At 36.7% G+C, this 14067-nt stretch overlaps 2 protein-coding genes and 1 long non-coding RNA gene across 14 annotated transcripts; 1 reads left to right on the top strand and 2 right to left on the bottom strand.

Moving 5' to 3' along the window:
- The first annotated feature begins 805 nt into the window (after positions 1–805).
- LOC130995257 (protein WVD2-like 5) lies at positions 806–5033 on the top strand. Of its 12 annotated transcripts, none has more exons than XM_057920476.1 (10): positions 859–1209; positions 1282–1391; positions 1836–2108; positions 2211–2498; positions 2592–2653; positions 2872–2943; positions 3059–3155; positions 3231–3302; positions 3391–3501; positions 4250–5033. In XM_057920476.1, exons 3-10 carry the CDS (start codon positions 1890–1892, stop codon positions 4691–4693), a joined length of 1365 nt encoding a protein of 454 aa, XP_057776459.1. In that variant the 5' UTR covers positions 859–1209; positions 1282–1391; positions 1836–1889; the 3' UTR covers positions 4694–5033. The 12 variants fall into 12 exon arrangements, with proteins under 12 accessions (XP_057776463.1, XP_057776459.1, XP_057776461.1 ...); XM_057920484.1 differs by having other exon boundaries at positions 880–1209; positions 1282–1347; positions 2595–2653; XM_057920483.1 differs by having other exon boundaries at positions 900–1209; positions 1282–1353; positions 2595–2653.
- On the bottom strand, positions 4252–5326 carry LOC130995259 (uncharacterized). Its single transcript, XR_009092106.1, has 2 exons — positions 5253–5326; positions 4252–5215 (listed from the first exon to the last, which is right to left on the bottom strand). It is a non-coding gene; the product is annotated as an uncharacterized LOC130995259 (long non-coding RNA).
- Positions 5327–6256: 930 nt separating this feature from the next.
- On the bottom strand, positions 6257–9806 carry LOC130995256 (EIN3-binding F-box protein 1-like). The gene is made up of 2 exons (XM_057920472.1): positions 9399–9806; positions 6257–8832 (listed from the first exon to the last, which is right to left on the bottom strand). Exons 1-2 carry the CDS (start codon positions 9421–9423, stop codon positions 6866–6868), a joined length of 1992 nt encoding a protein of 663 aa, XP_057776455.1. The 5' UTR covers positions 9424–9806; the 3' UTR covers positions 6257–6865.
- Positions 9807–14067: the final 4261 nt, after the last annotated feature.

Genomic DNA, 14067 nt, shown 5'->3' with positions numbered 1-14067 from the left:
ATTGCGGATTTGTCGAGTTATAAAGCTTCAATCTTAGATATATATAGCAAATGTTACAATTTAAAATCATATAGTTATCATGATTCTTATGGTAAGAAATCAAATCGATTGATATAATAACGTAATTATATGGTGCGTAATTTATAGTAGTAATAAATAAAAGGGATAGTTATAGTTTATAATCTTAATACTTTCAACGAATTTCAAGTTGTAGTATCAAATTCGATTTATATTTTATACGTTTTAATTTTAAGAAATTATTTAATTATGATCACAAACACGTAAAAATTATAATAATTATTATTTTTTTACTAAAATTACACTTGAAATGACTAATCGCCACGACGAAAGAACCTATTATACGCTAAATGAGATTTTCAATTAGAGATATAGTCCATCGTCACTGAATCATTGTTGTGTTCAGAATCACACTTAAAAATTAGTGTAACAATGCCAACTTTCAAACCTGACCGATGATCTCTGATGACAATAGCCAATGAGCTATCTACCGTTGAAAATTTCTTTTAGTGTAGAATATATATTATGCACTAATTTTGTGGCGATTAGTCATTGATTTTTATGTAATTTCAATGCGTAGAAAATAACTAATGTCAAAATTTAATTATAGTTAAATAATTTCTTAAAATTTAGGATATATAAAAAATATATATTGCAATTGAGATCATAAACTGAACTTTATTGAAAGTTCAAACACTAAATTATAATTAATCCTAAATAAAATAGACATGCACACGTATGAGCGAGCGTACCCTTATTTCCTTTGCAGGAGAGGCAGAGCTGGCACGTACCAAACCATCAGAAACAAACACAACTTTGCCTCTGTTTTTCATAGAGAGAGAGGAGAGAGAGGAGAGAGAGGACTTCAAATTCATTTTTCAATTGTGTGTGTGGAGAGAGAGAGAGAGAAGGGGCTTCCAAATTTTCAATTTCAAGAAGTACCAATATTAATAAAATAAAAAATATCACCCCTTCACCTCCGAAAGAAAAGAGGAGAAAATTAATTAAAAGAAAAAAAAAGAGGAGAGAGAGAGAGAGAGCACTCTAAAACTTCAAGATCATTTCAAAGTTCAGACAGGAAACCTGACCAGACAAGACCAGACCCGACCCATTTAACAATCTCTCCAGATCTTTACAATATTTTGCTGATTCATCAGCCTACTGATTCACTCACTTCAAATGCTCTGAAAGGTAAGGCCTTTTTCAAGCATTACATCTCATTGTTCTTGGCTGAGATGTGAGAATGTGGTGCATGTTTTTTAGATGTGTGATGAGAAATCTGTTGCTTGCAAACTGGAAAATGGGCTCTGCATCTGAATCTTGGAAGCGGTAAAGGTTGGATCTTTGGAGGGGTTTGGAGATCTAGTGTGAGAGTGTGTTTTAAAGCCCCTTTTCTCTTCTGTTTTTTGTCCTTTTCCTCTGGTTTTGTTGCTAAGACTTTATTCTTGCTGGGTTTTGTTTATCTGAAAACCATAGCTGTTATTTATGGTGCTGTTTCTCGTTGATTCCTTGTGCATTACTGTTGGGACTAGATTTATTGTTGTTTTTTTGGTTAAAGATTGTGTTTTTTTCGAATTTTGTTTTGTTTGTTTGCTAGGATTAATGGGGGATGAGAATGTTGAGCTTTTTAGCTCAAGATTTGTTAATATCTGTCAAGACTTTATGTAGGTAGCTATCTTTGGTGGAGATTCTGCTGAGTGTTTCACATATAAATATTTGGTTGCTAGTATCAACTGTGTGTGGGAATGCTATCTTATTTCTAGTAGATGCACAATCTATCTGGACTGTCGCGATTTCAAGTGAATGTTTTGATGCAGGCTTGCTGCCTCATCTGAAGGAGTGTGGTATGATTTTGTTTGGTAAATAGGCTTATGATGGCGTCTAACAGCGTTAATCCTGTGTGTGGGGTGGAGTTGGAGAATGGCCTTCACGAGCCACTCGTAACTTCCAATGGAGACTTGGGGATCGAAGAATTAAGTGTTAATCTTGAAGATGCTGTGAATCTGGAAGATCATTCTTTAGTCTCTGACAAAGAAATCATTCAAGAACCTGTTGTGCAACCGGATTGCAACTCGACAGTCACAGCTGAGGTATAAGATTCCGGATTTGTTATCCAGCTGCATAGCTTCGTTAGTACATTTTGGAACTCCAAAATTTGATTTTCTTTTTTCCTTTTTGTTGTGTGTGTGTAGGCGCTTGGAGTTAAAGAGTCTAGTGATTCTAAGAATTTGAAACCGCAAAAGGGCACAGTGAAAGCCAAGAGTGGGAAATCTTTAAGCCCGAAACAAGTGTCATTGACAGGTTTGAGTAAGAGCAAAGATGGAAAAAATGTGCCTAAATCTTCTGTTGCTTCAAATGGTACCATTTCTTCAGAATCTGTACGTGGAAAGGCTCCTGCTCTTAAAACAAAAGCTAAATCATTCAACGAGAGGCAAGCTTCTGATAGCTCGAAAGAAACAAATGTTCAAACTGTTTCTAAGGTATAGGTGATATATACATGAATTACCTACGAACGTATATTTCTTCAAGAGTATTCAGTTTGTAGAACATAATTCCTTCATAATCTCCTGCAGCAGCAACGGCATCCTGATGTAACATCGTCTTCCACTAGTGAAGCTCTGCCAGAGGATCCCATGTATGTTGTTATTCAATCATGGGTTCATTCTCTTCTCTAATATTTCCTCCATGACTTCTAAAATTGGAAAGTTTACTCGCCTAGTCGGGAAATGCAAGGTCCTCTAGCAGGCATATCTAGATGAAAGAATTTGAGCTTCTTTCTTGTAGTTTTACAATATTGTTTGAGGTCACATATTTCCTATTGCTTCAATGATATGTACTGTTTCCTTACTTCAGGGAGGAGACAAAACCGAAGGTCGTTAAGAAAGTCCCTCCAAGTAAAGCTGAAGAGACCTCTGAATCTTCTCTGTATCCTTGATATTGCCCAATGTTTCTATGATATTGAAGTTGCAAGTATATCATATTGTTCTTAGAAAAAGTTATCCTGCTTGTGAATGTCTTATCCTTAATCGATTTGTTGAAGTCCTACTTCTGATGATGGCAAGCCCCGGAAACTGGGTACTCTTCCGGCCTACGATTTCAATTTCAAATGTGATGAGAGGGCTGAGAAAAGAAGAGAGGTTAGTAAGTGTAAACTGACTTTCCAGTCTTCTTCGTGTGATCAGGGTTCATAGATACTGTAACTTGTTTGGCAGTTCTACACAAAACTCGAGGAAAAAATTCATGCAAAGGAAATGGAGAAGAACAATTTGCAAGCCAAGACTAAGGTTTGGTTTGAATATCATATATGGCTTCAAGATTTTGGGTGGTGGGCTTTGGATTTTCTTTTTCATTCCATTTTTTTATTTTGTACAGGAATCTCAGGAAGCCGAGATTAGAATGTTAAGAAAGAAATTGGGTTTCAAAGCAACACCGATGCCAAGCTTCTATCAGGAACCTGCACCTCCAAAGGTGGAATTGAAGAAGGTAATTTGATTAATTGATTCTCGTAAAATATTTGAAGGTCCCATGTTTATAAATACTTTCTGATCTCGTTGTTCTAAGTGTAATCATGACCAAACTATTTTGTGGAAGAAATTTGCACTCACTTGCAAAGTTGAGCCTCTTCAATGCTGAAATCAATTGTTTGATGTACACTCGCTCGTTTTGAGGAGTCTTCTCACTAGTGTAATGTCTATTCATGTTTAGGTTTGACTGTATAGAAAAAGCTTTTGACATTGAACAAGATCATGTCGTCAGTAGTTTATGCATGCTATGGAAATCGACTGAGGTCTCAAATGGTTTAGTCTGATGACCATAGTTAGATAGTCTGTCGCTTTTGGCTACTCAGCCACCTCCCCTTCCCCAGCCGAGTCCCCCCTCAATGGGTTCTAATTGAAGGGGAGCAGCTCTTACGTTGCCTCGGGCCTAGCTTTGGATTGGTAAAGCGTAACAGCTCATCATTCGAAGGGCTGCCCCAAAAGATTGAGCTTACCTCATGTCAGTTCAATCTTCTCATGAACCCGAATCTCCAAAATAATGTCCGTTTCTATCAGGAATGGTCAATGTGAACAAATAATAATGAAAACGAGGGAATCCATAAGTAAAATATATCACTGCTATTCTTGGTTTAGGCTCAGTCTCATACTTTCTGTGTATCGATTATTAGCAAGTAGTGAAGTTTTCTAGTACGTTCTAACTTCTAACGCCTTCTTGTGAACAATCTTTAACGTAGATACCTACTACAAGAGCCAAATCTCCCAAGCTTGGTCGAAAGAAGACTTCATCTACTGCGGAATCTGAAGAAAATGATGCCCCCATTGCTCGTCCAAGTAGGCTGAGCTTGGATGAGAAATTCTCAAAAGGTAATGTCGCAAAAACGCCACCTCCTGTTGCCCATGTTAAGAAGCCACTGCGAAAATCTCTTCCCAAGTTACCCTCCGAGAACACCACCTTATCCGGGGAAAAGAAGAAGGCTACATCTCACAAGACCACGGCTTCAAAAGAAGCAGCAGAGTCCAGACGTGGCCTGAACGACGTACCAAAGGAAACGAGTGAAGCTGCACCTGCACAGAAACTGGAGGCCGGGACTGCTGCTGTGCCAAACGAGAGTGATAACGAACCTGCTCTGGAATCACAAGAACAAGATAGTTTGGTGCACGAGCCGATTGCAGTATGAAAGCCTGAAAGAGTAGCGCGAGCGCAGGTGATGCATCTTTTCTCTAAACTAAACTGGTGTTATACGATGATGATATAAAACGTGGAAGATGTCTGAATAAGTCTCTATATTCGAGCAAGGCATGGAGTACAGTGTAGTAAGGGGGTGCCGGTGTCGTTCTACCCATAGTCAGCGACGAAGTTTGGTTGTTTGATATGCTTTTTTTCTTATATGTTTGCTGAGTGTGGTGAATTTGTTATCCTAATTTATGTTTAGACATGATTTGTCACCCGAGTCAGTGAAAATTTTGGGGAGATTCTGTGTTGGAATGGTTGGATGTCGAAGACAGGCTGTTGAAATATCTCTGATGCTGCAGCTACTTTGCTCTCTCTCTCTCTCTCTCTCTCTTCTTGCTTTTCAATTGTTGATATAAACACAAGTTATCAGTCTAGTACTATTTTTCTTCTTCTTTGATTCCCTTTGCTTTATACACTTTAATTCTTCTTCAACTCTCACATCATTACCTTCTCTCTCTCTCTCTCTCTCTCTCTCTCTCTCTCTCTCTCTCTCTCAAACACACACAGCTGATGAAATGAGACCTTAGCCATTAATTTTTGTGTTGAAAGTTTTAATTTGTTTCAAATTTGAAATTTCGATATTGGATAGTGGTTATGTTAGTCTGAAATTCAAGTGGAGTTTATGTAACTTATGTGGAATTTATAAAATATACTATATTTCTTATTTTGAACAATATATGAGAGGTTTTCAATATAGATGTTGAACTATGAATGTATGCTTCTTATTTTGTTTGCAACTCTTTAATTGTGGACTAATTTGTTTGCAAGCGTTTATCGTCGTATTAAATATTTATATTTGTTTAGGGTTCGTTTTGTGTAATTATTATACAACCTTATCTTCTACGTGAGTATACATAGTATAAATCATAAATATAAGTATTAATTATATATAATTCTAGTTATATCATACTATCAAACAATGAATTACATATAATAAATATTCTAATAAATTCTACTAAACATGATATCAATATGTATATAATAAAATGCTTTATCACGTACTTTTTATTAATCCCTTTTGTTTGCCACACAATATGCGATACATCAATATATTATAAACTTTCTAAATAAGACAACATAAAACATGCTATTAGAAACTTATGATTATGTTGGCCGGCTGTTATTCACAAAATTTAGTAGTTGATTATCATTTTCTTGTTTTTTTTTTGGTGGTGGGGGGGGGGGGGGGGGGGGGGGTCACGCTAAATGTATTATGATTCACAATTTCTCAGAATTATTATTTTTAATCGAATTTCAATATTAATGTTTCAACATTATTGATTGAATCACATTTAACAGTTTGATAATGTACGTGGGAATTTTTAAATTGTAGTATCTTGGTAACATTTGAGCATTATTGACTAATTTGAATATGTAATTAATGTCCAAGGCATGAGGTTCTGAATTCGAGTCAACTGTGGCGCTAGCGCAATCTTTAAATTTCTGTATTTATTTATGTAATTTATCCGGAAAAAAAAGATACGAGAATAGAAGATGAAACACGATCTTTTCCACAAACACACTGCCGTAGAGGCTTTTATTCATCAACATAAAAACGAGACGAAAACAGAGCTCGGAGCGTTACATTAACAAGAAGGTTGCACGAGACAGCTCAACACAGGAGAAACCTGCAAAACCGGGGCTTTGGAAAACAAAAAACGACAAAAAGAGGTCGTCGTGGCAGCAAAAAACTCGCTGCCACGGCCAAAGCCCCGGGAAGCAACGCAACAAACGACAACTGCCAAAAGCAGCAACCCTAAAACAGCCACTCCATCACACATATATGCATCCACACTAAATTAAGATACGACCGTTGGAAGGATCATCAAAACCATCGATAGTCCACTGCTGCAGAGTTCTCAGCCGAGCGTAGGGTACTTAAAAAGGATGGCTCCGGTCAATAGAGACGAAGCCATCCTGCAAACAGCTTTCTTGGTATCAAGAAAGCTGCAAAAACGTAGCACCGGGCTACCTTGGCTGGAAAAAAAGGCGAGACTTGTGGACTGTAACGATTTTCAACACCTCCCAACGGACCCAAAAACGACGGACACTGCTATACTTAAAAGCTTTTACTAAGTAAGAGATGAACCTTATCATCAAGGTTTGATGCTTCAGCTTAATAGAGTATGTCGCACCTCCACAGTTGATCGAGGAGAATGCTGGTGGCGCCAAAGCTGATTCCACGGCAGCGCTGGATGTTCAGCCCCACCAGCGTCTTGCCCAAAGCGAGCAGACAAGGCAGGCTCTTGTCGGATATCAAAGAGCAGCCCACAACAGAAAATATCTGCAAATTCATCTGCTCGGCCGCTGCCAAGGCTGTTACTCCATAATCTGTTATCCCGGAGTGGGAAACATCCAGTTCACCGAGTGACAGGCAGTTCCTAGCGATTTCCACCAAGCTCGTGTCAGTGATGCGTCTGCAGCCATCAAGGTTCAAGAGCTCGAGAGTTTCCCCGTGAATCTTTGCAATGGCTGAGACGGAACTGTCCGATAGGTTGACACATTTACTCAGATTGACCTTCACTAGACCGGCCTCGGAGCTCTGGACGAGGGGTACGATGCCAGCATCTGTTATACTCTCGAGTCCACTAAGATCGACATGAGTCAGTTTGCGGCAGATTCTACCCAACAAGCTCAAGCTGGAATCGCCAAATCCAGGGCAGTTGCGGATGGTCAGTGATCTGAGGGAGTCGCAACAAGATGTCAACGGGAATCCAAAGTTCAAGTCTCGAATCCCCAAGCAGTTCGCCACTGCAAGAGCCTTCAATTTCTCACCGCAGTTTGCAAGGATACCAAAGAAGCCACGTTGTGTGATCACGTGGCACTCCTCTATTTGAAGGCTTTCAAGTGAATCAGCAGCACCTTTGGCAAAGGAGACGACTCCATTGTCAGAAACCCGGAGGCATTTTCTGAGGGCAAACATTTTGAGATTGGGGCAACCTTGACTCACAGCTTCAAGCCCTAAATCAGAGGCTCCCGGGCAAGAAGTTATCGATAAAGATCTCACCTTTTGCAGACCTTGACCCTTACCCATCACCCAGAAACCCCTCTCGTTCACATTTTGTAGGTCAGTGAGTGAAATATCAGTCATTTCTCTCCCATAGTGTCCGATAACAGCAAGGGATACATCCGTAATGTTGAGTGACTCGAGTTTTGCTTTCGTCAGGATGTGACCAGCTGATGTAAATAGACCGGCGATTCCCTGGTCACCAACAAGTGGGCAGTTTTTAATAGTCACGCACTTGAGATTGGGGCAGAAGCGGCCCAAAGCTTGTAGACTCTCGTTACCAATGTTTGAGCAAGATTCCACCGTAACTGACATCAGATTCGGGCAGTTCATTGCAATTGCAGTTAGACCTTTGTCAGTAATCGCAGGGCAATTGCAGAAGTCGATTTTCTCAATAGAACGACACCCATTTGCCAAGTCACTCAATCCTTCATCAGAAATCGAAGATAGGTTCCAAAGGGAAACAGTTCTTAAAGAGGGGGAACCGCGGGATATGGCCTTCAGACCAAGATCTGTCAGCCCACGAGTAGAAGCACTTCCTCGGATGGAAAGCTTTCCCAGACCTCCACGGCTTGCAGTCCCAACAGCTATGGAAGCAAGTCTCACATCCGTTGCCTTTTTCCCCTCCAAGCATCTAGAGAGAAATCCATTAGATTTTTCTTCATCGGACCTAATTCCATCCACACCATCAAATTCACACTTCCCCTTAACCTCAAAAGAACCATCTGACTCCTGAGGTTTAGACTGGGTCTCGAGCTGGGCAGATTGAGCGACTTGAGGAGCGCATATCTCGTCCCTTGTAATGCTACTCAAAAGCATGAGCCAGCGCTTCGACACACAGGCACAAGCACTCCTCTGCTTGCCTCCAGGAAGACGTCTGAAAACCTCGAAGAGGCACTCATCAGGAAGAACTTCAATCGATGGCTTTGGCTTTGCTTCCTGAGAGACAACAAATGGGGCGCAGACACGAGATCTTTTGCGAGGCAAAACATACAGATCCACAAGGCTAGCAGGGGACAAAAACAGACTCGAGTCCTTCGGATTCGGGAGAAAACCGGGGCGAAAAGCGCCAACATCTGTAAGGCAAGACATGGAAAATCACATCAGATATTGCACCAGAATAAAAGAACAAGCAAGATTGTAAAATAGAAGAATCAATGATTCACAAGTTCAGATATATTATCAAACATCAAAGAAAGAATCCATATCAAGATCAAAAACTAAAAATAGCACAGGAATTCGACTAGCCATCGAATAAATTATAGGATCAGCAATTTTCAGCTATGACAATCATGCCTCACAAAGTCTTTGACCTAAAGCAGCTCACACAAGACTAAGTCAACTGGGTTATAAGCTTTATGTCTCATCAAATTCACCCAAAACCCGACAAATATTGTGAGAAACCATCACAGAATCACAAGATGCAAGAAGTTCAATACCACATAAAACCTAACAAGATAGAATAAAAGAAACGACACATAAGACCCAAGATACGAACTTTCAACAACCCCAATTATCAATTAAACCTAAAAGCCTCAAAATCAGTAGATCTGACAGAAAATAAGGAAAATTAGGGCTAAAGTAACCAACTTTTACCAAAACCTAAAACCATAATAAAAATCATCAAAACCCGGAATCATACCACTGAAATCGAAGACTTCTGACATGTGAAAGGCGTGGAAACCTCAAATCCAGACCCAAAAAACCCTCTGGTGAGAGCAAAAACGAGCAGATCAAGCAAGAAAAACGCAATCAATAGGGCCAAGAGAAGAACTGAATGCATGAGAGGGAGAGGAAGAAAAAAAAAAAGAATCAAAGAAAGGAGAGCATGGAAGAAACCCTGTAGAACAGGGCAAAAAGAGGAACAAGAGAGAGAAAGTGAGGGTGTAAATGTGCACAAGTAATACTAGTGTGTGTATTGTTATATCATATGCATATCTTTTGTTTCAAGTGGTGGGGTCTATTTTCTCTCTCTCTTTATTAAATTTGGGCTTTCCTTTTCTAGAGAGAGAGGGTTACATGGAATGATGCAATGAACCAAACTTTTTCCATGTTCATTGTTTCTTGGATTTTTATTGATAAATACTGTCAATACCAAAACCCCACTTTTCGGGAAAAATACCAAATCCAACAAGATTTTTTTTTTTTGAATGAGAAAATAACTTTAAAAAAAAAAAATTATCAGTCAATTAAGATACTCCATATTTGGTCTCTCATAAAAGTCATTTATCAAAGGAAAAACAGGAGAAAAGAAAGTACATTTTGGGGGCAATAATAAAAGAATGATTCTTTATACTAGTTGATGATTGGGTTTCAATTGAGTTGAATTCAAGTAGTATACTGTATTAAGTTATATAAATATTGTTTGGTATTTTGCTTATATACATTGCATTTGGTGACAATACGTTACATGAGATAAGAATAGTTGATGGAATAGACCCTTTGATAGCCAAACAAATTGGAGTATATACATTTTATAAATGAAGCAGCTCGTAGATACACATTTTAATAGACGAAAATACAATATCAACTAAAACGTCATCGTACGCAGGCGGGATTGAACTCAATATCTATCGGCTTTCACAAAGAAGTCTTTGGGTGCCTCAATTTTGCCATCAGAGCAAGACCTCCTTAGCATCATAGATACACATTTTAAAATCATTAATTACCTTGTTACTAAAAGTATAAAGGAAAAATAAATAAATCAAAATGAGTCCTCCACAGCTCGTGCAAGTGGATGCATAGGTTAGGATTAGGAATAAATAAATTGTTGGTGATGGTACAGGTAGATAGGGTACATAATAGAGAATCCAAGTGGAGGCATAAATAATTTATAATTCTCCATAATTTAATTTAGAAATATTAGAATTGTTGTTGTAGGTGAGAAATTATTTAATTATTATATCATGAAACATCTCATGTTCATGCACATTCAATGAGTAAATACACTCCCTCTATCCATAGGTTGATGACAATAATAATCTGTAGATATGTTAATAGAATACAAATAATCGTCTACTGCTGTATCAATTTTTAGTAAATACGTTTCCAATTTAATTTCATCTTACATCATGTACTAGTTAACTACATAAAGTAATTAAACTTCATGTTAATTAGATTTCATAAAACCAGTCATATTTTCTTAATCTTTTCTTTTTTCGGTGCATATCTCAATAATCGATTGTAAAAATTAATTATATATATATATATGGGTATATATATATATATATATATATATAAAATTTCAACCACTTTTTCGTGATTACCTAACCTATTATTGTGTATATATACTCTATTATATTTATTATTTTTGTAAATTAGCAACAATTATTATAGTTTACATATCGTGTATTTGTCTTTGGACACTATGAATTAAAGAATGAAACATAAAATTAAAATTAATGAACCTATTAGGGTGCCTCCAATGGGCAGTTTTTGTAGTTTCTTATTTTATAAACTACCATTGGAGAAGGAAGAAACTAGTTTCCACTTTTTATTTGAAAAACTAGTTGCCAACTGCAAACTAGTTTTTGCTGACATGAAATGGGGCCCATTTATTACTTTTTGGCTTGAGAGCCGTTGTTTCCCTTCAAAAGCATTTGTTTTGCTTTTTTTTTTTTTTTCTTTTTATATATATACTCTTTCATTTATTTTGCATACCCAATTCTACTATAAACCACAAATACATGCAGATACATGGAATGATTTTAGCTTGAATAATTATGTTTATGTACTTTCAATTAATGTAATTTTTAACTTTGCAATGTAATTTTAATTTTAGTAATGTAATTCAAATTTTATTTATATAATTTTAATTTTTCTATGGAATTATAAAGTTATTTTATTATATTAGATAATTTAAATATAAATTTAAATTTAAATTTAAATATATTATTAAAATATGTAAATAATGTACAAATTATAATTGAAATAAAATTAATGTTTATATAGATATAACAATGGAGTATGCATTATAGTGGGACCTTTAAATAGTAAGAAACTAGTTTATTGTTGGAGGAGATGTAAGAGAAAAAGTAGGTGGGTTTCTAAAGTTGATGTGGCACTTTAAAAACTGAAAATCTAGTTTATGACTGGAGGTACCCTTACACATCCCAACTGCATTTGAATACTGATTTTCTTCGACATATGAATTTATATTTGTTAAAAATTAATTCAAGAAAATGGTACCATTGCACTCAGCTGACAACTCATGCAATGTATAGGATACCTAATTTTTTAGTACTTAATTGTACCCGCTAGATTCTAAAATAATTAAAATATTACTCCCTCCGTCTCACTCCAACTTATTTTCTTTTTTAGGTAAAAAAATTGTACTTAATTGGTGTGGATCATACCACTTTATTAAATATCACTTTTCTACTAAAAAGTAAATTTTCTTAATCTACGTGCCCAAAAGAAGTAAGCCTATTGGAGTGAGACGGAGGGACCGAGGAAGTATTATTGTTTTGGTAAGGACTTTTCTCAGCAATGACCAAACCTGAACTTGATTAAACTATAATCAGCCAACTAATTACAGAGGATTAACCATGATCATTCCCTAAAGAAGGGGTTATGTCCGCAAGTTGAAAAATTCCTTGTGGCTAGGGGTTATCAACGGCTAGTTAAGCCATTAGCTTCACAATTCATTTTTATTTCATAATATACGTAAGTTTGAATTTTTTAACCTTCGTATTAATGTTTTTATAACACAAGCGTACCCTAATTTTTTCAAATTTTCAAACCTACAGTATATATTAGGATTACAAATTAAATAACGTATTAATGTTTTTATAACACAAATGTGTCCTAATTTTTTTAAACCTACGGTATATATTAGGGTTACAAATTAAGTGACGTGATTTAAAAGCCGCGTCACAAGGGACTCAACCTCAAGACCTTTGTCTTCAAACATTAACCCCTTACCACCTAACCAACACATACACACCACATATAATTTTTATTTATTACTATTCATTTTCATATAGCAAGTTGCAGACGAAGGTTCCTTAAACTTTTCACTAACACGTTTTTGGTGGACCAGAGTAGCAGCCTCCAACATATAATAGAAATTATAGTTTTAATTTCATTTCTCACATGTTTATTCAGTGTCACCGGCCAAATTTATCCTAATACTTTAACAAAAAAAAAAACTGTGCGTGTATGATTCATTTGTTACAAATAGTGTTTTGTGCAATATCATTCGCATTGATTCTCTAAATCTTTTAAAATCCTCTTACCAAAATGCCAAATAGTACATGTAACTCATAGTCACCAAAACTATCCAAATAGTAATAATTGATAGAATAGGTTAGTGAAATAAATAAATTTGACCAAATTTGTTATGGTGATTAATTTAATTCTTGGATTTTTTATTTTTTCTTTTTTGGTAATGGGGGATTATTCTATACATTGTGTAGATAATTTAGCTTTTTCATTTATTCTAAACCAATTTTTGGTGGGTGAGACTTGAGAAATGATATGCTAAAGTGGTGTGTTAGAGCATCCACAATGGGGGGCTCGTTTGTGGGCTCGAGCCCCCTTTTTGCGAGCTCCCCCCATTGCCGCTCCCGGTGCTCGTGAGCCCGCCCTTCCTCCGCGCTCCGGGCTCAAACTGGAAAGAGGTTGGGCGCGTGTTGTGCACTCTCTCATTGTCGAGCCATCTACTTACAAACTTAAGAGCCAAGATTGACTCTCCCATTGTGGAGGTGAGCTCTTAAATGTGGTCCCCATTGTGGAGGTGAGCTCTTAAATGGTGGGGACCACATTTAAGAGCTCATTCTTGACTTTCTATTGTGGATGCTCCTAGTGAGAGAATATGTGTAGTCAAAATGGATAAATATGCCGCCTCAAAATAAATAAATAAATATGCTAAAGAGATGTATTAGTGAGAGAATATGTGTAGTGGAATTCATTTATTGTGTAACTGTGTTGTGAAGAAATAGAATTGGTATCTCATATATTTAAAGTGGAAGTTATATTACATGGTGCTATCCCTTTCGTTGTTACCTCGATTTTCGGTGTTGATATCGAAGAGACATCGTTATTATAGCAAGAGGGCAAAGGGATTACGACCCCAAATTTTAAAAATAAGTCTATTAATCATAACCTATTTACTAATAATTTTAAATTTATTTGAAACAAAAAAATTATTTATGTTCGCTCATTTCATGCTATGCTTTTTTTTTCTTTTATTATGCTTTCTATTTAGGCTTTGTTTGAGATCTCGAGTTAAAATTTTATGTATTTTTCTAATGTTTCTAGTGCATATAGAATATTGTTGACTATACTGATTTCTGCAGCTAGCTTGAGCA

Source organism: Salvia miltiorrhiza, chromosome 7 (assembly GCF_028751815.1).
Source record: "Salvia miltiorrhiza cultivar Shanhuang (shh) chromosome 7, IMPLAD_Smil_shh, whole genome shotgun sequence".
Taxonomy (NCBI): Eukaryota; Viridiplantae; Streptophyta; class Magnoliopsida; order Lamiales; family Lamiaceae; genus Salvia; species Salvia miltiorrhiza.
The sequence above is the reverse complement of the archived record's forward strand: the minus strand, read 5'-3'. Positions and strand labels throughout refer to the sequence as shown.